General features: G+C 41.7%; 1 protein-coding gene across 4 annotated transcripts; it reads right to left on the bottom strand.

Annotated features, from left to right (window-relative positions):
• Positions 1-180: 180 nt before the first annotated feature.
• On the bottom strand, positions 181-18780 carry gpt (glutamic--pyruvic transaminase). 4 transcript variants are annotated; one of them, XM_064933907.1, is made up of 12 exons: positions 18675-18705; positions 17987-18178; positions 5795-5884; positions 5451-5559; positions 5026-5159; positions 4549-4792; positions 4080-4159; positions 3838-3974; positions 3504-3678; positions 2865-3020; positions 806-918; positions 181-604 (listed from the first exon to the last, which is right to left on the bottom strand). In XM_064933907.1, the coding sequence occupies exons 2-12, from the start codon at positions 18122-18124 to the stop codon at positions 514-516; spliced, it is 1467 nt and encodes a 488-aa protein (XP_064789979.1). In that variant the 5' UTR covers positions 18125-18178; positions 18675-18705; the 3' UTR covers positions 181-513. The 4 variants fall into 4 exon arrangements, with proteins under 4 accessions (XP_064789979.1, XP_064789962.1, XP_064789988.1 ...); XM_064933890.1 differs by having other exon boundaries at positions 17987-18780; XM_064933916.1 differs by lacking the exons at positions 17987-18178; positions 18675-18705 and adding an exon at positions 12753-12839.
• Positions 18781-25834: the final 7054 nt, after the last annotated feature.

The following is a 25834-nucleotide window of genomic DNA, read 5'->3' as shown; positions in this document are numbered from 1 at the left end:
CTGACAAAAATCATTTCTACAGAGTTTGGAAATAATGTACTAGTGCTTTCAGTTTCTTCATTTCATACAGCACTACTGTACCATCATACTGGCCTTGACTTGTAATCATGAAACACACAAAAGGACACATATCCTCTTTCCCACACACACGCACGCACACACACAAAAACACAACTGAGATGACAATTAATATACATTTTATCAAGTATGCCAGATTGAACTGAATTTGATATGTCCCAAAAAACTACAGCTCTTGTCCTGATTTCTAAAAACTACATCTCCCAATATCCCAGGTGTTCATAATCACTACAGTTTTACATGTACAGTCGGAGTCCACCATTTATTTGAATCTTGTAGGCTAAGGGGCTAAAGTGCATGATCAAGGTGACTGGCGACAGAGTCACTAACACAGTAGGCACTTAGTGACAGAAATTCTGTTAGGTTGGCTGCGCATAGTGTTCAGTGTGCTATTCTCTTCTGATTGGGTGAAAGCTAGGAAGTTAAGGAAGATAGTTAAGAGTACTGCTGAGTGAATTTCTGGTGGAACTCTTTTACTTTAGCCAGTAAGATCTTCAGCTTGTCTGTGGGCGGCAGAATGGTCATCCTGGAACGAGGGAAAGAGGAAGAGAGAGAGAGAAAGGGAACTTTGAACGAAATGCAGGGCATTGGAAACTAAAGGCCATATACACTATTTTTCTGTTGCATACATTTCTACCTTGTTAGGTATATCAAAAAGGGAAATTATACCCATCTAAGGATGTAAAAGGCTGTGATAAAATGTTTGAGTAAACTGGGTTGTCCAGACCTGAAGTGGTAGGTGCCGTCCTTCTGTCCGAAGCCACTTCCTGGGACCAGACAGATGCCAGTCTCCTCCAACAGCTTCATACAGTAGAACATGTCTGGAGCCTGGCCAAGCACCTGGGTGGAGAGAGAGAGAGACAAAGAGGAAAAGAGGTATTACAGTGGGATGACACATACAGTACTGTTCAAAAGTTTGGACACACCTACTCATTCAAGGGTTTTTCTTTATTTTTACTATTTTATACATTGTAGAATAATAGTGAAGACATCAAAACTATGAAAACACACATGGAATCATGTAGTAAACAAAAAAGTGTTAAACAATTCAAAATACAGTATATTTGAGATTTGAGATTCTTCAAAGTAGCCACCATTTGCCTTGAAGACAGCTTTGCACACTCTTAGCATTCTCTCAACCAGCTTCATGAGGTAGTCACCTGGAATGCATTTCAATTAACAGGTGTGCCTTGTTAAAAGTTAATTTGTGGAATTTCTTTCCTTCTTAATGGATATGACCCATCAGTTGTGTTGTGACAAGGTAGGGGTGGTATACAAAAGATAGCCCTATTTGGTAAAATACCAAGTCCATATTATGGCAAGAACAGCTCAAATAAGCAAAGAGAAACAACAGTCTATCATTACTTTAAGACATGAAGGTCAGTCAATCCGGAACATTTCAAGAACTTTGAAAGTTTCTTCAAGTGCAATCGCAAAAGCCATCAAGCGCCATGATGAAACTGGTTCTCATGAGGACTGCCACAGGAAAGAAAGACCCAGAGTTACCTCTGCTGCAGAGGATAAGTTCATTAGAGTTACCAGCCCCAGAAATTGCAGCTCAAATAAATGCTGCCCAGAGTTCAAGTAACAGACACAACATCAACATCAACAGAGGAGACTGCAGGAATCAGGACTTCATAGTCGAATTTCTGCAAAGAACCCTCTACTAAAGGACACCAATAAGAAGAAGAGACTTGCTTGAGCCAAGAAACACCAGCAATGGACATTAGACCGGTGGAAATCTGTCCTTTGGTCTGACGAGTCCAAATTAGAAATGTTTGGTTCCAACCGTTGTCTCTTTGTGAGACGCAAAGTAGGTGAACGGATGATCTCCGCATGTGTGGTTCCCACCGTGAAGCATGGAGTAGTGATGGTGTGGGGGTGATTTGCTGGTTACACTGTCTATGATTTATTTAGAATTCACAGCATTCTGCAGTGATACACCATCCCATCTGGTTTGCGCTTAGTGGGGCTATCATTTGTTTTTCAACAGGACAATGACCCAACACACCTCTAGGTTGTTTAAGGGCTATTTGACCAAGGAGAGTGATGGAGTGCTGCATCAGATGACCTGGCCTCCACAATCACCTGACCTCACCCCAATTAAGATGGCTTGAGATGAGTTTGACTGCAGAGTGAATGAAAAGCAGCCAACAAGTGCTCAGCATATGTGAGAACTCCTTCAAGATGGTTGGAAAAGCATTCCACGTGTAGCTGGTTGAGAGAATGCCAAGAGTGTGCAAAGCTGTCCTCAAGGCAAAGGATGACTACTTTGAAGAATCTAAAATATTACATATATGCTGATTTGTTTAACACTTGTTTGGTTGCTACATGATTCCATATGTGTTATTTCATAGTTTTGATGTCTTCACTATTATTCTACAATGTAGAAAAGAGTAAAAATAAAGAAAAACCCTTGAATGAGTAAGTAGGGGTGTCCAAACTTTTGACTGGTACTGTACATACTGTATACAGGAAACGCATCTCACAATCAAATATATCAACTTAATTGGTGTATTTATTTCAACAGGTGATGGGACCATAAACTCCATAATTATCATTTACTAATTTCCTGGATTAGTATTTCAGTCCTCAACACCAGAGCTGCTGTGTTGTACATCTACTGAATAATGTGTTTGTTTCATATGATTGTGTTTTGCAACCATATGAATAATTGGGTAATTGATGTGTATATAATATATATAGTGTAATTGTTGTTTATTCATGTGTATACAGGGCTAACCCCACAAAGGGGGCCCTGGTAAATTATAGTGGTATTAACTGACCTTAGCTTCCTTGATGGATTTCTCTGGTAGACTGATGTTAGGGAATGAGTACATGGCTCCCTGAACAGGGTTACAGGTGATCCCAGGTACTGTGTTCAGAATCTGCTCTGTCAGTTTAGCCTTCTCAGCCAGGAGACTGAGGGTGGCTGTGCGCTCCTGGACATGGAGAAGAGTATGTGTGTGTGTGTGTGTGTGTGTGTGTGTGTGTGTGTGTGTGTGTGTGTGTGTGTGTGTGTGTGTGTGTGTGTGTGTGTGTGTGTGTGTGTGTGTGTGTGTGTGTGTGTGTGTGTGTGTGTGTGTGTGTGTGTGTGTGTGTGTGTGTGTGTGTGTGTGGTGTGGTGTGGTGTGCGTGCGTGTGTGGCACACATACACAATCCATGTATCAATTGTCTCATGGCTTAAACATCCTTCTTTAACATATCTCCTCCCCTTCATCAACACTGATTGAAGTGGATTTAACAAGTGACATCAATAATCCTAGCTTTCACCTGGATTCACCTGGTCAGTCTATGTCAGGGAAAGAGCCAGTGTTCTCAATGTTTTGTATGCTCAGTATATATTGAATGTGTGTCCCTGTCAATGTTGACAGTCTGGTATGTCATTTAAGTCAATGTCTGCTTAATGACCATATATCATTACCTTCATGAAGGTGATGTGGGAAGGTTCTCCAGGCTGGGGAGAGTTGACCACCAGGTCCATCAGAGCCTGACCAGGGACGGGGGGACACAGTCTGACCGACACCAGCTTAGAGAGCTGGGCCTGCACCTCTGCGTCCATATTAATCACCTCCATGTAACCCCCACGGAAACCACACCTAGCAGGCAGGAGAAGAGAGAGAGAAACCAGAGACTCAGAAGGCAAGACACAACTGCACCATATCTACAGGTCTCCCTATTTCTATATTGGTTGAAGTAGTAAGGTCATATAATGGTTGATATTTCAGGTCATCTTAAAGTAATGAGAATGATCTTACTCGCCCATGTAGCACTTGGAGGTGGAGTGGAAGGACGCCAGTTCTACATTGTCAGAGTACTCTGGTCCCAACTCAAAAAGCACCTTCTTAAAGGAATGGAACTGGCAACCCTCCGCATACACATTATCCTGGTACACCTGGAGGAGAGGGACAGAGAGAGAGGGATGTCAGGGGGTAAGAGATGAATGTAGAGGTGAAATTATGTTTATGAGGAGGATGACAAAAAGGTCTGATTGGTTTACCTCATCAGCCATCAGGAAGAGTCGCTCTTTAGCAGCGAATCGGATTACGTCCTCAATACACTGTCTGCTCTGGACCTGACCTATCACAGAGTTGGAGAGGGAAAGGTTCCGAATCATATTAGTAGAACTGGGTATTTTGGTTTCTGGCCAAGTGAGATCTTTGTCCTCTGGCGCCATCTAGTGTCATGACTGGGAGGAAAACTGATATTTTGCAAGATAATTAGGAATTACGCAAGAACAGACACAAGAACTGTTTAGAAAGTTGCAAGTTATCTAGAAGGGTGAGTGTAACTGTTTTGGCAGAGCAAAAATACATACACTTCTAATGTTTGAACACACAAGAGAGACACCAACATCAAAGCACGTCTTCAAGACTCAAATCTCGTTCTCAGTCACATTTCTTAATGAGGAGAATTGAAACCAAGGCTAAATCAGGAAGTTCAACTCCCCGTTAAGCTTGGCTACTTACCAGTGGGGTTACCAGGGTTGATGATGCAGAGGGCTTTGGGGTTGCAGTGCTTCCTGGCCTCCGCTAGGGAGCTCTCCAGCTCACTAAGGTCCATGCTCCAGCACTTCTCCTCGTTCAGGTAGTAGTTGACCTGTACAGCGCCCAGCTCAGCCAGGGCAGCTGAGTACAGAGGGTACTGAGGGATGGAGATCATCACCCCTGTCCTCGATGCACCCTCACCACACACCAATAGTTTCAGCATGGTCTAGGAAAGACAGGGGAGAGGAGAAGGGAGTGAGTTGGCAAGCAAATGGTAGGTAATTCATGCAATCAATCAATCAATCAAGAATAATAGGTGATAAAGTTGCTGGAGATAGACCGGCTGATGGGTGCACCTCAAGCCTATCATCCTCAAAGCTCTCCTTACGCCTTCCCCTTTATCTGCCATGAGAATGTTACTTTAAAACACATTTATTTGATTTTGTATTGAGTTCTTACTACGATGCCGTCGCTGGCGCCGGTGGTGAGGTAGACGTTGTCTGGGTCACAGGGTACACCCCCGTCCCGACGCTCGATGTAGCGAGCCACATCCTGCCGCACACAGTCTATACCCTGGCTGGCACTGTATGCACCTGAGAGAGAGAGAGAGAGAGAGAGAGAGAGAGAGAGAGAGAGAGAGAGAGAGAGAGAGAGAGAGAGAGAGAGAGAGAGAGAGAGAGAGAGAGAGAGAGAGAGAGAGAGAGAGAGAGAGAGAGAGAGAGAGAGAACTCAATACACTACAGTGCTCCAGGACCGGAGTTGGAGGTCATTTCATTGTTTATGTGGTCACCAAAATGCTAACACAGGCCTATTGGCCAAAACATAATTATATTTTAACTTACATCCTTACAATACACATTCCATCCAGTGCATGAACAACATACCCACACTACCGCCTCCACAAGCCTGCAGAATGCGTCGTGCTCTGTTTTTGGCATCCTCTGGAAACATGTTTTCATTCAATAGTTCCGGGTAGGAGCAGAGTGCCAAGACCTTGAGGAGGAAGGGAGGACAGGGAGTAAGGTGAGGAACAGGCAGAAGTTGATGCTGAATAATGTACACAAATCTGCATGAAACACCACATGAATCTGCATGAAAAGGTCACAATGTGTTTTTGCCTTAGACAGAACGGTTTCAAATGATAAAGGAGAATGAAAGACATCCTGTAATCAAAAAGAGAACTGAGGTATTAAATAAATGGTTTGGAACTTAGGGAATAAAAGCAGACCTGTCGGAAGAAGGTGATTGGCTGCTGGCCCATGGCATGGGCGTCACCGATGTTGGCCTTGATGACCTCAGTGAAAGGCTTCTTCACTCCCTTCAGGACACAGAAACAAGACACAAAACGATGAAAAGACTAGGGCAAGGGAGAAAGAGATGGAGGAAGGATTTGCTGGATCCCAGGGTGTGTGCAGTGCAGAAATGCAGACCAATACGTTACCTTATTCTTTATAAACCTATAAACTCATACTTAACCATTTCTAACTACTTATTCTGAGTGTGTCCCTCTATAACTAAGACATGAGTATGAGGTCACGTCCTCCTAGACTCCAGCCACGGCTCTAATCTCAGATGTCTCCACTACCTCAGGTAAAGCTAACGGTGCCCATCTACTGTAGTCATGGTATCAGGAGAACAAACAAGAGCTCTGGAAAAGGCTTGGCATTGGCGTCAGCTATATTTCTCTTTCTGTCTCCCTCTTTCTCCTTCCCTCACACACTGTCTCGTTCTTTCTCTCCCTCCCTCCCCCCTCTCCTCTCCCAACCTCTCTCTCTCCAACAATGTTAGTCGATAGCAAATGCACTAAAATAGACAACCCTTAGTAACAGCCAAACAGCTCTTTATAGTTTTCTTTACCAAGTGTTTTTACTTATTCAACTCTCAAGCACAAACACAAACATCAGGTATAGTCTTATGCAAACATCAGGTATAGTCTTATGCAAACATGCATTGGTTCAATACATGCTCTCCACTCCCCTTGCCTTTTGTCCTAAAATGTAGGCGCTGTAAAAAACATAAAACGGGAGTAATATAATCCAATGTTAGCGGTCTCTGTGAAGGTGTAATGATTAAAGGGAGGCGGGGTTTGCAAATGATAAGATAAGACAAACCTACCTACAAATACATACCACATAATGTGCGTCTACGTGTGTTTGGAAGCAGAGTGGAGCGAGTCAAAACAAGACTCACCTTGAGTGTACAAAACATTAGGAACACTGTCCTAATATTGATTTGCACCACCTTTTGCCCTCAGAACAGCCTCAATGTGTCGGGGCATGGACTCTACAAGGTGTTGAAAGCGTTCCCCAGGGATGCTGGCCCATGTTGACTCCAATGCTTCCCACAGTTGTGTCAAGTTGGCTGGATGTCCTTTGGGTAGTGGACCATTCATGATACACACAGGAACTGTTGAGCGTGAAAAACCCAGCAGTGTTCACTCAAACTGGAGCACCTGGCACCTACTACCATACCCCGTTTATAGGCACTTAAATCTTTTGTCTTGACTATTCACCCTCTGAATGGTAAACATACATAATCAATGTCTCCGTTGTCTAAAGGCTTGAAAATCCTTCTTTAACCTGTCTCCTTACCTTCATCTACACTGATTTAAGTTAATTTAATTAGTGACATCAATAAGGGTTCATAGCTTTCACCTGGATTCACCTGGTCAGTCTATATCACAGACAGAACAGGTGTTCATAATGTTTTGTACACACAGTGTATATTAAAGCAGAGAAAATGCTATCTGGAAAACAAAAAGAGACACACATTCCCAGGCTGCCTGAAAGCCTTGTCAAGTGTTGCATCAGCTAGACTCCAGCTGTAGAAACATAGAGACGTTATGTAGTAAAGCAGGTAGACAGGAGACATGGATAATGGTAAAAACTGAATTTGGGGAGGTTTTTAGGGAGTGTGGTGACATAATGTCCTTATAAGCCAATAGAAACAGGGGGTAGCTGTCTGTACCATTTTCTCTGTCCTTATAGGTCAATAAAATGCCACTACTTAGCTACTTCTCTCAGAATACAGTAACAGAGAACAATATGTCAAGCAGTTGAATGTATCAAACTGGCCTTGATGGATGATGGAACTGAACTGGCCAAGAACACAGACTCCTCAGTGAGTGTCCAGATGTTTGGTATTTGACACCCTATACAGTGACTTGCGAAAGTATTTGGCCCCCTTGAACTTTGCGACCATTTGCCACCTTTCAGGCTTCAAACATAAAGATATAAAACTGTATTTTTTGTGAAGAATCAACAATAAGTGGGACACAATCATGAAGTGGAACGACATTTATTGGATATTTCAAACTTTTTTAACAAATCAAAAACTGAAAAATTGGACGTGCAAAATTATTCAGCCCCCTTAAGTTAATACGTTGTAGCGCCAACTTTTGCTGCGATTACAGCTGTAAGTCGCTTGAGGTATGTCTCTATCAGTTTTGCACATCGAGAGACTGAAATTTTTCCCCATTCCTCCTTGCAAAACAGCTCGAGCTCAGTGAGGTTGGATGGAGAGCATTTGTGAACAGCAGTTTTCAGTTCTTTCCACAGATTCTCGATAGGATTCAGGTCTGGACTTTGACTTGGCCATTCTAACACCTGGATATGTTTATTTTTGAACCATTCCATTGTAGATTTTGCTTTATGTTTTGGATCATTGTCTTGTTGGAAGACAAATCTCCGTCCCAGTCTCAGGTCTTTTGCAGACTCCATCAGGTTTTCTTCCAGAATGGTCTTGTATTTGGCTCCATCCATCTTCCCATCAATTTTAACCATCTTCCCTGTCCCTGCTGAAGAAAAGCAGGCCCAAACCATGATGCTGCCACCACCATTTTTGACAGTGGGGATGGTGTGTTCAGTGTGATGAGCTGTGTTGCTTTTACGCCAAACATAACGTTTTGCATTGTTGCCAAAAAGTTCAATTTTGGTTTCATCTGACCAGAGCACATTCTTCCACATGTTTGGTGTGTCTCCCAGGTGGCTTGTGGCAAACTTTAAACGACACTTTTTATGGATATCTTTAAGAAATGGCTTTCTTCTTGTCACTCTTCCATAAAGGCCAGATGTGTGCAATATACGACTGATTGTTGTCCTATGGACAGAGTCTCCCACCTCAGCTGTAGATCTCTGCAGTTCATCCAGAGTGATCATGGGCCTCTTGGCTGCATCTCTGATCAGTCTTCTCCTTGTATGAGCTGAAGGTTTAGAGGGACGGCCAGGTCTTGGTAGATTTGCAGTGGTCTGATACTCCTTCCATTTCAATATTATCGCTTGCACAGTGCTCCTTGGGATGTTTAAAGCTTGGGAAATCTTTTTGTATCCAAATCCGGCTTTAAACTTCTTCACAACAGTATCTCGGACCTGCCTGGTGTGTTCCTTGTTCTTCATGATGCTCTCTGCGCTTTTAACGGACCTCTGAGACTATCACAGTGCAGGTGCATTTATACGGAGACTTGGTTACACACAGGTGGATTGTATTTATCATCATTAGTCATTTAGGTCAACATTGGATCATTCAGAGATCCTCACTGAACTTCTGGAGAGAGTTTGCTGCACTGAAAGTAAAGGGGCTGAATAATTTTGCACGCCCAATTTTTCAGTTTTTGATTTGTTAAAAAAGTTTGAAATATCCAATAAATGTCGTTCCACTTCATGATTGTGTCCCACTTGTTGTTGATTCTTCACAAAAAAATACAGTTTTATATATTTATGTTTGAAGCCTGAAATGTGGCAAAAGGTCGCAAAGTTCAAGGGGGCCGAATACTTTCGCAAGGCACTGTATGTGCAAAAAAACTGGGAACTTTCTAAAATGTCCTAAGAAGCTTCCTAAGAGTTCCTAAGAAGGAATTTTATCTCAGCAGGGCTTTTTAAATTGTCACAGATTAAGAACACATAATAGACCCCTTGTTGACACATACACTGATTAAGTCCTATGGCTTGTCAGAGTGCTGTCTATTGCATGTTCTTTGTAAGATGATTGAGACTAGCCTACGGTTGATGTTGTCCTCTCTCTAATGCCTAACTCTGTTCTCTAATGTTTTTTGCTCTTTCTGCACGTGTACGTTTATTTGACTCTCCTTTTCTATCTCTGACAAGTAGCATTGTAATTGGTCTGGCAAAACAAATTTGAAGTCTGGCCAAAGAAAGTGACATTATTATGGATTCTAGTTTACTCTTCAAGGCAGGAGATGTAACATGATGCCTTTCAGTCATTAAAGAAAGTGACAGCGTGCTGTGCTATTGCACAATCTTCCCGCAGTCTCCACGGTTACCCCTGAGGATGTAGAAGGCATCTCCGTGGGCCTCTAGCCTGGTCCTAGATCTGTTGTGACTAGGAGTTGGTAAGACAGCAAAAACAGATCTGTGAACAAACTAGTGGCCCTTCTGTTCACCGTTCATCAGCCAACCGATGAGCAAGGAACAAAAGCTCTGACTGACATGATTTGGGCTGGATTTGTTGATGTGACGTTGTTTTGCTCACACTGTTTTTTCTCTTTCTGTTTGGCTAAGAGGGGAATTAACTAATGATGACTATTTAAGTCGTCTCAGGTATCAGAACATTTTCCTGAACTTTATCTGCACCTGAAACACTGCAGTTCCTCTGAGCCCTCAAAAAAGGTTTGTGTGTTAGTAAGACAACATAGAGGCAGGGTGAAAAGAGGATAGAGAGAGAGCAGAGAAAGACAAAATGTATTTTGTTGAAAGTGTGTGTTCTTTCCTTACCTAGTTTAGATAAAGGCAAGCAAGTGAATGTAAGCTTTGTGCCCTGTTTTCACATACAAGCCTAACACTCACCAGAGCTCAGTTTAAAAAGCAGGTATTCTTAGTTACAAAAGACAAGACTGGTTTGGCCCAGCTATACTTGGAAGAGTCTACAGATAGACTACACCTGATACAGCACATGGTTTGTGTGTTAGTTGGATATTTGGATGTCCCCATACATAACAAAACACACATTGTTTCTATTTCTAAGTGCTCAGTATGACATAACGATGTAATAATTTATTGGGAAACCCCTGAGGTAGGCTCCTGAATGACCAACCTGTCCCAAAGCCAGGTAGACTCCTGAATGACCAACCTGCCCCAAAGCCAGGTAGACTCCTGAATGACCAACCTGCCCCAAAGCCAGGTAGACTCCTGAATGACCAACCTGCCCCAAAGCCAGGTAGGCTCCTGAATGACCAACCTGCCCCAAAGCCAGGTAGACTCCTGAATGACCAACCTGCCCCAAAGCCAGGTAGGCTCCTGAATGACCAACCTGCCCCAACGCCAGGTAAGCTCCTGAATGACCAACCTGCCCCAAAGCCAGGTAGGCTCCTGAATGACCAACCTGCCCCAAAGCCAGGTAGACTCCTGAATGACCAACCTGCCCCAAAGCCAGGTAGACTCCTGAATGACCAACCTGCCCCAAAGCCAGGTAGGCTCCTGAATGACCAACCTGCTCCAAAGCCAGGTAGACTCCTGAATGACCAACCTGCCCCAAAGCCAGGTAGGCTCCTGAATGACAAACCTGCCCCAAAGCCAGGTAGGCTCCTGAATGACCAACCTGCCCCAAAGCCAGGTAGGCTCCTGAATGACCAACCTGCCCCAAAGCCAGGTAGACTCCTGAATGACCAACCTGCCCCAAAGCCAGGTAGGCTCCTGAATGACAAACCGGCCCCAAAGCCAGGTAGGTTCCTGAATGACCAACCTGCCCCAAAGCCAGGTAGACTCCTGAATGACCAACCTGCCCCAAAGCCAGGTAGGGTCCTGAATGACCAACCAAAGCCAGGTAGGCTCCTGGTTGCCTGGGGTGTTTGAGGATGAGTCAGAACAAATAAAAGAGAAAATCCATGAAGATTACGTTTTGCATTTTGGTAAAGCCATAGGGCCGTCTGGCAAAGGTCACCATAGACCATATGGCAGTCCCTCCACCCCCCTACCCAGCTAGAGAGTGTACCTCTCTCTCTCTCAAACACAGAGACACTTCAATCTTTTTCCTAGAAATAGCACTCAGATTGGGCCACTTTGCACACTACACTGGAATCAGTAAACTATCTCTGGGTTTCCATGTCAACCCCTGAAAGCAAGAGGGGATGGGGCAGCTAGTTAGCGGGGTGCGCGCTAATAGCGTTTCAATCGGTGACATCACTCGCTCTGAGATCTTGAAGTAGTTGTTCCCCTTGTTCTGCAAGGGCTGCGGCTTTTGTGGAGCGATGGGTACCGATGCTTCGGAGGGTGGCTGTTGTCGATGTGTGCAGAGGGTCCCTGGTTCGAGGCGAGGAGAGGGACGGAAGCTATACTGTTTCACTTGCTCCATAAAGATCCATAAAGATCCAATAATACCCCATAAGGATGACACTTTCTTTATCTTTATGGAGCAAGTGAAACAGTATAGCTTCCGTCCCTCTCCTCACCCCTACCTGGGCTCGAACCAGGGACCCTCTGCACACATTGACAACAGCCACCCTCCGAAGCATCATTACCCATCGATCCACAAAAGCCACAAAAGCCCCGCGGCTTTTTTTGAGAGACACGGAGAGCAATGGGGACAACTACTTCAAGATCTCAGCGAGTGATGTCACCGATTGAAACGCTATTAGCGCGCACCCCGCTAACTAGCTCGCCATTTCACATCGGTTACAGAAGTAGATTACTTACCGAGGGGCCCCCATTGATTTTGTGTGTCATTCTCAATCAGATATCATATTAAAACCATTTCTCATATTAAAAATACTATAGGAGTGATGAGTTATTGCTTTTAAGAGAGTTAAAGGAGACAGTAGTATTGGTCTGGGGTAAAGTGAGGATTTGACCTCCGACCTCTGATGATAGATGACATACTGTACGACATTGTGAGGTCAGACGTTTAAATAGAGCTGATGTAAAAACAGACCACAGACTGAACTCAATCTCTCAGTTTTCTGTTTGACTTGTGGACTTTGACCTGAATCTTTCTCAGCTCAGCAAACAACTCTGATACTGTATAAGGGTGAGGGAGAGAGAGAGAGACACAGAGACAGAGGGTGAGAGAGACACAGAGACAGAGGGAGAGAGAGACAGAGTTTGAAGGAGAGAGAGAGAGGCAAAGGGTGAGGGAGAGAGAGAGACAGAGACAGAGGTGAGGGTCAATCTGCCTGCCTTCAAAATCAACAGATGACCAACAGAAGGCTCAACAAACCTGAAAAAATGTCAACTAACCTTCAAGGTAGTAGACTTTGGCAGGAGGGTGACACACTGGGTGTATGAGCAAATGCACCCAAAAAGTCTAGATTTTGGTGAACATTTAGGCTGGAGGGCAAAGGGAAGTGCAAGCACATGACAAGAGTTGCTAAAGTCACTGTAAACCAGTTATTGCACAACTAGTACAAGGCTACACACAAATGGGATTCACAAGATCAAAATGTGATTTATCCAAGTAAAATGGAAAAAGAAAGGGAAAGGGGGATACCTAGTCAGTTGTACAACTGAATGCATTCAACTGAAATGTGTTTACTGCACTTAATCTAACCCCTCTGAATCAGAGAGGTGCAGGGTAGTGGTTGACCGATTAATCGGATTAATAAGGCCCGATTTCAAGTTTTCATAACAATCGGAAATCGGTATTTTTGGACAGTGATTTGGCCGATTTTTTAATTTTTAATTTTTTTAATTACACCTTTAGTTAATCTTTATTTAACTAGGCAAGTCAGTTAAGAACACATTCTTATTTTCAATGACGGCCTAGGAAAGGTGGGTTAACTGCCTCAATTCAAGGGCAGACCGATAGACTTTCTTAAAATCAATACACAGAAGTATATATTTTTAAACCTGCATATTTAGCTAAAAGAAATCCAGGTTAGCAGGCAATATTAACCAGGTGATATTGTGTCACTTCTCTTACGTTCATTGCACGCAGTCAGTGTATATGCAACAGTTTGGGGCACCTAATTTGCCAGAATTTTACGTAATTATGACATAACATTGAAGGTTGTGCAATGTAACAGGAATATTTAGACTTATGGATGCCACCCGTTAGATAAAATACGGAACGGTTCCGTTTTTCACTGAAAGAATAAACGTCTTGTTTTCGAGATGATAGTTTCCGGATTCGACCATATTAATGACCTAAAGCTCGTATTTCTGTGTGTTATGTTATAATTAAGTCTATGATTTGATAGAGCAGTCTGACTGAGCGATGGTAGGCAGCAGCAGGCTCATAAGCATTCATTCAAACAGCACTTTGCCAGCAGCTGTTTATGACTTCAAGCCTATCAACTCCCGAGATTAGGCTGGTGTAACCGATGTGAAATGGCTAGCTAGTTAGCGGTGCGCGCTAATAACATTTCAAACGTCACTCGCTCTGTGACTTGGAGTGGTTGTTTTCCTTGCTCTGCATGGGTAAAGCTGCTTCAAGGGTAGCTGTTGTCGTTGTGTTCCTGGTTCGAGCCCAGGTAGGAGCGAGGAGAGGGACGGAAGCTATACTGTTACACTGGCAATGCTAAAGTGCCTATAAGAAAATCCAATGGTCAAAGGTTAATGAAATACAAATGGTATAGAGAGAAATAGTCCTATAATTCCTATAATAACTACAACCTAAAACTTCTTACCTGGGAATATTGAAGACTCATGTTAAAAGGAACCAGCAGCTTTCATATGTTTTCATGTTCTGAGCAAGGAACTTAAACGTTAGCTTCTTACATGGCACATATTGCACTTTTACTTTCTTCTCCAGCACTTTGTTTTTGCATTATTTAAACCAAATTGAACATGTTTCATTATTTATTTGAGGCTAAATTGATTTTATTGATGTATTATATTAAGTTAAAATAAGTGTTCATTCAGTATTGTTGTAATTGTCATTATTACAAATACATTTTTTTTTTAAATCGTCTGATTAATCGGTATCGTTTTTTTTTGGTCCTCCAATAATTGGTATCGGTGTTGAAAAATCATAATCGGTCGACCTCTAGTGCGGGGGGCTGCCATAATCGCCCACCTCTTCGGCACCCAGGGAACAGTGGGTTAACTGCCTTGCTCAGGGCAGAATGACAGATTTTTACCTGTGAGTAATTATTGAGCTTCCGGTCTCAGTGAAAGAAAAGGTACTCAACAGGAATTCTAATCAAATCAAATTTTATTTATCACATGTGCTGAATACAACAGGTGTAAACCTTAGCGTGAAATGTGTACTTACAAACTCTTATTTTCTTAAAACTACATTGTTGGTTCAGAAAATATTTACTAAATAAACTAAAGTTACAAAAATTAACACAATAAAATGACAATAATAAGGCTATATACAGGGGGTACTGGTACCGCGTCAATGTGCCGGGGGCACTGGTTAATCGAGGTAATTGAGGTAACATGTACATGTAGGTAGGGGTAAAAGTGACTAGGCAATCAGGATATATAATAAACAGAGAGGCAGCAGCATATGTGAAGAGTGTGAAAGTGTGTCCACAGTATGTGTGAGTGTGTGTGACTCCAGCCACCCAAGTCATAGACTGTTCTCTCTGTTACCACACGGCAAGCGGTACCGGAGTGCCAAGTCGACAGTTAAATTACATTTCCTGAAATTCTGTACATTTTGACATTGCTTATAACATAAGCAATGTCAAACATAACATGTTCATATGCTATCTGGGGGCCCCCTGACCTCCAGTGGGCACCCAACCAATATATATATATATAGTAACTAACTTTATGTCCTGAATACAAAGCGCAACCTAAAACACAAGGCCAAGTATACACTGGAGTGGCTTACCAAGATGACATTGAATGTTCCTCAGTGACCTAGTTACAGCGTTGACATAAATCGGCTTGGAAATCTATGGCAAGACTTAAAAATGGCTGTCTGGCAATGGCCAATAACCAACTTGACAGAACTTGAAGAATTTTCAAAATAAGAATGTGCAAATATTGTACAATCCAGGTGTGCAAAGCTCTTAGAGACTGTAATCACTGCCAAAGGTGATTCTAACATGTATTGACTCAGGGGGGTTAATACTTATGTAATGAAGATATATTTGTGTTTTATATTTCATAATTTCTTTACAAATGTTAGAATTGTTCTTCCACTTTCAAATTACAGTGTATTTTGTGTAGATCATTGACAAAAAAATAACAATGAAATCCATTTTAATCTCACATTTTAACACAACACAATATGGAAAAACTCTAGGGGTGTGAATACTTTCTGAAGAACTGTATATATTGTGGAAATTTTGCCTATGGATCAAATGTTGTCATAACAGACAGCAGTGATGGCAAACGAGCTTGGTACAGGGATATACAGTATCAGTCAAAAGTTTGGACACACCTGCTCATTCAAGGGTTTTTCTTTATTTGTACTATTTTTTTACATTGTAGAATAATAGTGAGTGAAGACATCAAAACTATGAAATAACAATATCATGTAGTAACCAAAAAAAGTGTAAAACAAATCAAAATATATTTGAGATTTGAGATTCTTCAAATTAGCCACCATTTGCCTTGATGACAGCTTTGCACACTCTTGGCATTCTCTCAACCAGCTATATGAGGAAGGCTTTTCCAACAGTCTTGAAGGAGTTCCCACATATGCTGAGCACTTGTTGGCTGCTTTTTCTTCACTCTGCAGTCCAACTCATCCCAAACCATCTCAATTGGGTTGAGGTCAGGTGATTGTGGAGGCCAGGTCATCTGATGCAGAACCATCACTCTCCTTATTGGTCAAATAGCCCTTACCGTGGCGGAGATCTTTGGGGGCTATACTCGGCCTTGTCTCAGGATGGTAAGTTGGTGGTTGAAGATATCCCTCTAGTGGTGTGGGGGCTGTGCTTTGGCAAAGTGGTGGGGTTATATCCTTCCTGTTTGGCCCTGTCCGGGGGTATCATAGGATGGGGCCACAGTGTCTCCTGACCCCTCCTGTCTCAGCCTCCAGTATTTATGCTGCAGTAGTTTATGTGTCGGGGGCTAGGGTCAGTCTGTTATATCTGGAGTATTTCTCTTGTCTTATCCGGTGTACTGTGTGAATTTAAGTATCTTCTCTCCAACTACTCTCTTTCTCTCTTTCTTTCTTTCTCTCGGAGGAGGACCTGAGCCCTAGGACCATGCCTCAGGACAACCTGGCATGATGACTTCTTGCTGTACCCAGTCCACCTGGCCGTGCTGCTGCTCCAGTTTCAACTGTTCTGCCTGCGGCAAAGCACCCCCACCCTCCAACTCCATGCTTCACGGTGGGAATCATTGGTGGGAATCATACATTTCACGGTGGGAATCATCCGATTACCTACTCTGCGTCTCACAAAGAAACGGTGGTTGGAAACAAAAATCTCTATTTTGGACTCGTTAGACCAAAGGACAGATTTCCACCGGTCTAATGTTCATTGCTCATGTTTCGTGGCCCAAGCAAGTCTCTTCTTATTATTGGTGTCCTTTAGTAGTGGTTTTTTTGCAGCAATTCAACCATGAAAGCCTGATTCACGCAGTCTCCTCTGAAGACTTGATGTTGAGATGTGTCTGTTACTTAAACTTTGTGAAGGATTTATTTGGGCTGCAATTTCCGAGGTGCAGTTAACTCTAATGACTTTATCCTCTACAGCAGAGGTAACTCTGGTCTTCCTTTCCTGTGGCTGTCCTCATGAGAGCCAGTTTCAGTTTCATCATAGCACTTGATGGTTTTCTGACTGCACAGCAGAAATTTTCTAAATTGACTGAGATTCATGTCTTAAAGTAAGAATGGACTGTTGTTTCCCATTGCTTATTTGAGCTGTTCTTTCCATAATATGGACTTGGTCTTTTAACAAATAGGGCTAACTTCTGTATACCACCCCTACCTTGTCACAAAACAAGTGATTGGCTCAAACGCATTAAAAAAGGAAAGAAATTCCACAAATTAACACTTTTTTGGTTACTACATGATTCCATATGTGTATTTTCATAGTTTTGATGTCTTCACTATTATTCTACAGTGTAAACAATCGTATAAATAAAGAAAACCCATGGAATAATTAGGTGTGTCCAAACTTTTGACAGGTACTGTACATAATTTGTACATGCAAATCTGATTGGAATCAGCGTTTGATTATTTAAATAATCAGTCTCAATTTAACTTCAGAGTTGCTTTTTTCTTTCTTATGGCATTTACAGGGACATCTTTAGCCAGTGACAGGCCACCAAAATCGTCTCATCACCTATATTACACAAGTTTAACAAGCGTGTCACTCTGCTACAGTTGCAATTTCAGAAAAGCAGAGCCATTGAGGCCACAGGAGAGTAGTGTCCAGTTAGGTTAAAAGTTAGACTGGTGCAGTGCGTCGAGGTGAAATACTGACAATGCATGGGACAGTGTCAGATTGCTTTCCCACTTTGAAAACTGCAATATATTTCTAACTGAGAGAAACTAATAATTTTCGTGTAGGGTAGTCTAAATCACAATACGATTTAATTAATAACGTTTATTTTAAGCATACCTCTCTCAGCTCTTTCTCGATCTGCATGGCGCGCTGTACAATGGGTCCGCGCACCGCATACTCGACGTTCTTCACCATGGGGTTCATGGTGTCGATGGTCAACACCTTGTCCCGGGAGAACACTCCATTCTCCGTCATTTTCTCTTGGGAAAGTCCACGCCGCCGTTCGCTGACTCCTGAAAGTGCTATACTCTGGGGGGGAAAAGGTGACAGCTGAGAGGGAATCAGCATTGAGCGGACCCCAGAGACGAGGTACCCCGCGGGGTTTTGCGCACCGCCGCCGAAAAACCATACATTTCCTCCGTTCAAAACGCTCACGCTTCTGGATGGTAAAATGTGTCCTATGCGCGAAGCAGACATGTTACAATATTCTATCTCTTTAGCTGTGAAGTGCTGCGACCCCTCTACGCGCAATGAATGCACACACACAGACAACTGTTTGTTATGCAGTTGGCTAAAAAAATGTTTTTTAAAAAGTCAACCAGGGCTTTGAACCTTACAATTACGATAGAATGAGGGGATTTTTTTTTAAATCAGGTGAAGTGATAGTAGATCTGTTTCCCCAACCCGTTATTCACAGATTGGTGCACTCTTTTCTCTTCTGCACACCGCACACATTGTAACATTACTCCCCCATACACCCCTTTTGTGAGTTGAATACAACCTGCATCCCCATTTGCCTACGCACGGATAAATTGTCAGTCAGGGTCGGATCTCCGGTTACCGAGACGACAGACACAATCGATAAGCCAATGCGAGGAGACCGGGCCAGCTTCAAACCTGCTCCCTTTCCATTGAAATGCCCTCTCTTTCGTTTGTTAACACAAACCAGGCAGCGCACTCTCGACTACTGGGAGGAGACTGCTGACCAGGCCATTCTGCAGACATTTTACGCAACTCCTAATTGAACTCAAGCCGTTCTCCCACTGCTTGTAGCAGCAGCATATTTACACGAAATGTGCACTGTGCTCAACTGGTTTGCTCAACTGGTGAAGTTTTAAGGGCCCTCCACAATAGGCTAGTTAAGTTTTAGTGTGAATGACTAAGGTAGATGTTGCTTTATTTATAGCTGACAGTTCTTTAACATAAATGCTAAATTCAAATGATACAACATTCCTAAATAACCTTTCATATAGACTACTTTCAGTAGGCCTTACCCCTAGAGTAATTTTCCGAATTACATCATTGGGTTGATGAGCATGGTGACAGTGGATAGGAGATCTCCATTGTAACAGTGTGGACAGATTTGACTCAAAGAACTGGATCAACTATTGACTTACAAAGTTTCAAGTATCAAAGTGGTCTGATAAGGGACATCATTTAGTCAAAGTGATTTAGTTCTGTATTAAGATAGACCGCTGTGCCACTCAGGAGCCCTAAGTCACTGCATCTCACTGCTAGAGACATCACTATAGATCCTGGTTAGTTTCCAGGCTGTATCACAACTGGCAGTGATTGGGAGTCCCATAGGGCGGCGCACAATTGGCCCAGCGTCATCCGGGTTATGATTTGGCTGGGCTAGGCCATCATTGTAAATAATAATTTGTTTTTAACTGACTTGCCTAGTTAAATAAATACATTTTTAAAAGATTGGGAGCTCAGAAAGGAAGCTAGAGTCCAGTTATTTGAGGCCAGTGGTATTCTGGGAATGTGTAGGAACAAGGTCAGATCTGACAGAGGAATAGGGTCACATATCAGCTGTCAAACAAACCTGTCTATTTGCTGAAGAAACACAGCATCTGTCCTTCTGCAACACGCACCCATACACACACACCTTTATTATTGCACAACGTATTTCACAATTCAAAGACTTTGCTCTCCATACATACTGTAAGTCAATATTTTAGTATACATTTGTTTTGAGTGCTTTCCATTTAGTCGATTTATATCTCTGCCAAATGTGATTCTATTTTATTCTATTGAACTTGAATTTGTATGTAATTGTTTTTTTTTACTTCTATTTTGATTTTTGTCAAATAGTTGAGCGGTGTACCTGCAAGTAAGCATCTCATTGTACTACTGCATTACCATGACACAAATGGAGAGTCCAGCCATTCAACCTTTCATATCTTCAGTGTTTCCTGGAGAAACCTCCACTGATAATTTCTTCCATGGCCAAACAATCATCCATGAAACAGAATTCAACCTAGTACAAAAGGCACACTGAGCACAATGGTTGTAAAAACACAGAGGAGAGCCTAGTAGCAATTGAAAAAGAGGTGTGATTAGATAAGTTGCTTTGCGTGGGCTCTTGAGTGTGTCAACATCATTTTTTCCCATACAATGCCTTTCAATATCACCTCCCTTCCCACCCTGGATATGTATCAGTCAATCAGTTTCAGATACAACCATACAATTTAGTTACCAAGGGCTATGCTCACAATCAATACATGTATCTTCCAATATGCAGCAGTCCCTATCGTAACTAAATCATTCCACTGTTGATTTGCATGCATCTAAATTAGGTCCACCACTATATGTGTTACAAGGACAGTATGAGATGGATCCAAATTGTTTTAGACAGGGGGATTTATTTAAAGACAATTTCCTGCTTTACAGTTGGTCTTTCCCTCAATGGCTTGATCCCTGTCCCCAATGGATGTTATATAACTATGGATAACATGTGATCATTAACTAATGTTATGATAGAGTTGTTAATACCTGCTACCGTCTGCATACAATCTGTTAATGGTTTCTTTTGTCCTAACACCCTGCCCACTATAGTGATAAAGTCCACATTTCTCCACCAAAACATATATTTTTTTTTATCTACGTAGGCCTACCATCTTGGGAAAAAGGAGTTATATTCCTCCCAATCAAAGTCCTCTCAATAATATATTTTCACCTCTACATAACTTTGATCAGGTCAATAAAATCACTCATTTTTCCCCACCAGGTCCTTTACATACTCCAGTTCAAGTCTCTGCACACAAGTCTATTTCATTAGCTTTTTCCTACTAGCACTCGCTTTGGTGATAGCTACATTTTTGAGTAAAAATAACAGAGATTAAGTTGTCTCACCTAGCTATCTTAAGATGAATGCACTATCTAACTGTAAGTCGCTTTGGAGAAATGTAGCATCTGCTAAATGACTCAAATGTAAATATTTAGAGTGTGTGTATGTGTGTGACCACAACTATAGGGTTTCTCTAACAAATGTAACCATGGGTCATATGAAACAAGTAAAGCTTCAGAGATAATGACTCAATATGCTGGTGGCAGATACTGAGCAAACCACTTCCTCAGTTCCTCTGTACAACATACAAAATAAATAACATACCTTCTCAGTTTATGAGAATTTATGACAAACTCATCTGGGTCTTTGACTCTAAGTACATTGAGTGGAAACCAGATAAGGGTTGAGAGCAGTACACAGCAAGACAGATATGAAAGTTCACACCATTGAAGCTTCAGAAAGAAATGGAACGATTTGAGTATATTCACTGTACTCATATGGCATCATGTATTTATCCCCAGCTACTGAAACGTAAAAGCAGTGTGGCTCAAGTGCTTACTCTGATTTGTTACCTTCTTGCGACATGAGATTTTGCCAGCAAGAACCAGAGGTTCAGTCATCATCCCATTCATCCATGCCTGAAGTGAACAGAAAGTGGAATCAGGTAGAGCAGGGGGAAACCATCTTCCTCATGGTTAATCTACTGAACTCTGCGGTCATCATTGTATCAGCGATGCTTGAAAGTGTTGCAGCCAAAGTAAACAGTTATGACATATCATCAACTATTGTGTGAAAGTAGGGCCAGATGTTCCAACTATTTGACCCTGACTTGATTTTGGCACACCTGAGAAACAGATCCAGTTTGATTAAGATTTAGCTGCACATTCATTTTAGATTCCTACACCAGACCGTTTACATGATCGAAAACCTCTTCCACATCGTCTCAGGCTCCCATTGATACTTTCAACATCATCCATAGGAAGTCTAAAAATAGTCAATAACCCAAAATGGCTAAGGTTTTCCATGCAAAAACAGGTACCCATGGTAAAGATGTCTCTTGTGCTGTGTTTTTAGATGTTGATGTTGCAATTCAGGACGCTACAGCATATAAAAGCTATTCAGTTTTTCTTTACTTCCAACATTCAGCAATATTTTCTCTGTGGTCAGGCATCTGGTGACACCACAGTTTAGTCAATATTTCAGTTCCTTTAAAAATGTCCACACAAATCCTGGTCCTGATTTCTCACCATGGTCAACAACAAGTTGTTTTCTTTTACCAGTAGGGGGCAACCTTAGCCATGTTATAAGTATTTATCACTATTACACACAAAGAAATAACACAACAGACAACTCAAAAGTAGATTACATTCATCCACATAGATGTATAAAAACAGTGAAAATAACCCATAATCTCTATCAGCAGTAACTCAATAGAAACAGGAGTTTTTGAAACACAGTATTTTAAACAAACATTGTTTATGTCAAAACTATTTATGATCATAAGAAAATAGACACAGTAACAGCAGTGAAGTTTCAAGCACTTGACATGTTGACATATATATATATATATATATATATATATATATATATATATATGTAAAAAAAAGTATTTAATAAGAATATTTCATTCATTCAGATCTAGGATGTGTTATATATATATATACTGCTCAAAAAAATAAAGGGAACACTAAAATAACACATCCTAGATCTGAATGAATGAAATATTCTTATTAAATACTTTTTTCTTTAGGGAGGTCAAACAGGCATGTGGAGGACACACACACTACTGAGCCTCATTTTGACTTGTTTTAAGGACATTACATTAAAGTTGGATCAGCCTGTAGTGTGGTTTTCCACTTTAATTTTGAGTGTGACTCCAAATCCAGACCTCCATGGGTTGATAAATTTGATTTCCATTGATAATTTTTGTGTGATTTTGTTGTCAGCACATTCAACTATGTAAAGAAAAAGTATTTAATAAGAATATTTCATTCATTCAGATCTAGGATGTGTTATTTTAGTGTTCCCTTTATTTTTTTGAGCAGTGTATATATATATATATACAGTGCCTTGCGAAAGTATTCGGCCCCCTTGAACTTTGCGACCTTTCGCCACATTTCAGGCTTCAAACATAAAGATATAAAACTGTATTTTTTTGTGAAGAATCAACAACAAGTGGGACACAATCATGAAGTGGAACGACATTTATTGGATATTTCAAACTTTTTTAACAAATCAAAAACTGAAAAATTGGGCGTGCAAAATACTTTGTAGCGTCACCTTTTGCTGCGATTACAGCTGTAAGTCGCTTGGGGTATGGTCTTTATCAGTTTTGCACATCGAGAGACTGAAATTTTTTCCCATTCCTCCTTGCAAAACAGCTCGAGCTCAGTGAGGTTGGATGGAGAGCATTTGTGAACAGCAGTTTTCAGTTCTTTCCACAGATTCTCAATTGGATTCAGGTCTGGACTTTGACTTGGCCATTCTAACACCTGGATATGTTTATTTTTGAACCATTCCAATGTAGATTTTGCTTTTCGGATCATTGTCTTGTTGGAAGACAAATCTCCGTCCCAGTCTCAGGTCTTTTGCAGACTCCATCAGGTTTTCTTCCAGAATGGTCCTGTATTTGGCTCCATCCATCTTCCCATCAATTTTAACCATCTTCCCTGTCCTTGCTGAAGAAAATTAAGCCCAAACCATGATGCTGCCACCACCATGTTTGACAGTGGGGATGGTGTGTTCAGCATGATGAGCTGTGTTGCTTTTACGCCAAACATAACGTTTTGCATTGTTGCCAAAAAGTTCAATTTTGGTTTCATCTGACCAGAGCACCTTCTTCCACATGTTTGGTGTGTCTCTCATGTGGCTTGTGGCAAACTTTAAACAACACTTTGTATGGATATCTTTAAGAAATGGCTTTCTTCTTGCCACTCTTCCATAAAGGCCAGATTTGTGCAATATACGACTGATTGTTGTCCTATGGACAGAGTCTCCCACCTCAGCTGTAGATCTCTGCAGTTCATCCAGAGTGATCATGAGCCTCTTGGCTGCATCTCTGATCAGTCTTCTCCTTGTATGAGCTGAAAGTTTAGAGGGACGGCCAGGTCTTGGTAGATTTGCAGTGGTCTGATACTCCTTCCATTTCAATATTATCGCTTGCACAGTGCTCCTTGGGATGTTTAAAGCTTGGGAAATCTTTTTGTATCCAAATCCGGCTTTAAACTTCTTCACAACAGTATCTCGGACCTGCCTGGTGTGTTCCTTGTTCTTCATGATGCTCTCTGCGCTTTTAACGGACCTCTGAGACTATCACAGTGCAGGTGCATTTATACGGTGACTTGATTACACACAGGTAGATTGTATTTATCATCATTATTCATTTAGGTCAACATTGGATCATTCAGAGATCCTCACTGAACTTCTGGAGAGAGTTTGCTGCACTGAAAGTAAAGGGGCTGAATAATTTTGCACGCCCAATTTCTCAGTTTTTGATTTGTTAAAAAAGTTTGAAATATCCAATAAATGTTGTTCCACTTCATGATTGTGTCCCACTTGTTGTTGATTCTTCACAAAAAAATACAGTTTTATATCTTTATGTTTGAAGCCTGAAATGTGGCAAAAGGTCGCAAAGTTCAAGGGGGCCGAATACTTTCGCAAGGCACTGTATATATATATATATATATATATATATATATATACAGTGCCTATATATATATATAGCAATCTCACTAGGATAAAGACCTCCATTCCTGTCATTATTGAAAGAGATCGTGATACCTCACATCTCAAAATAGGGCTACTTAATGTTAGATCCCTTTCTTCAAAGGCAATTGTAGTCAGTGAACTAATCACTGATCATAATCTTGATGTGATTGGCCTGACTGAAACATGGCTTAAGCCTGATGAATTTACTGTGTTAAATGAGGCCTCACCTCCTGGTTACACTAGTGACCATATCCTCCGGGCATCCTGCAAAGGCAACAAAGGTGTTGCTAACATTTATGATATCAAGTTTCAATTCCCCCTCAAAATGATGTTTTCGTCTTTTGAGCTTCTAGTCATGAAATCTGCGCAGCCTACTCAATCACTTTTTATAGCTATTGTTTACGGGCCTCCTGGGCCATATACAGCGTTCCTCATTGAGTTCCCTGAATTCCTATCGGACCTTGTAGTCATAGCAGATAATATTCTAATTTTTGGTGACTTTAATATTCACATGGAAAAGTCCACAGACCCACTCCAAAGGCTTTCGGAGCCATCATCGACTCAGTGGGTGTTGTCCAACATGTCTCTGGACCTACTCACTGTCACAGTCATACTCTGGACCTAGTTTTGTCCCATGGAATAAATGTTGTGGATCTTAATGTTTTTCCTCATAATCCTGGACTATTGGACCACCATTTTATTATGTTTGCAATTGCAACAAATAATCTGCTCAGACCCCAACCAAGGAGCATCAAAAGTCGTGCTATAAATTCACAGACGACACAAAGATTCCTTGATGCCCTTCCAGACTCCCTCTGCCTACCCAAGGACGTCAGAGGACACCTAACTGAGGAACTCAATTTAACCTTGCGCAATACCCTAGATGCAGTTGCACCCCTAAAAACTAAAAACATTTCTCATAAGAAACTAGCTCCCTGGTATACAGAAAATACCCGAGCTCTGAAGCAAGCTTCCAGAAAACTGGAACGGAAATGGCGCCACACCAAACTGGAAGTCTTCCGACAAGCTTGGAAAGACAGTACCTTGCACTATCGAAGAGCCCTTACTGCTGCTCGATCATCCTATTTTTCCAACTTAATTGAGGAAAATAAGAACAATCCGAAATGTATTTTTGATACTGTCGCAAAGCTAACTAAAAAGCAGCATTTGCCAAGTGAGGATGG

The sequence above is a fragment of the Oncorhynchus masou genome, chromosome 3 (genome assembly GCF_036934945.1).
Source record: "Oncorhynchus masou masou isolate Uvic2021 chromosome 3, UVic_Omas_1.1, whole genome shotgun sequence".
NCBI lineage: Eukaryota > Metazoa > Chordata > Actinopteri > Salmoniformes > Salmonidae > Oncorhynchus > Oncorhynchus masou.
This window is presented reverse-complemented; position numbering and strand designations above follow the sequence as displayed.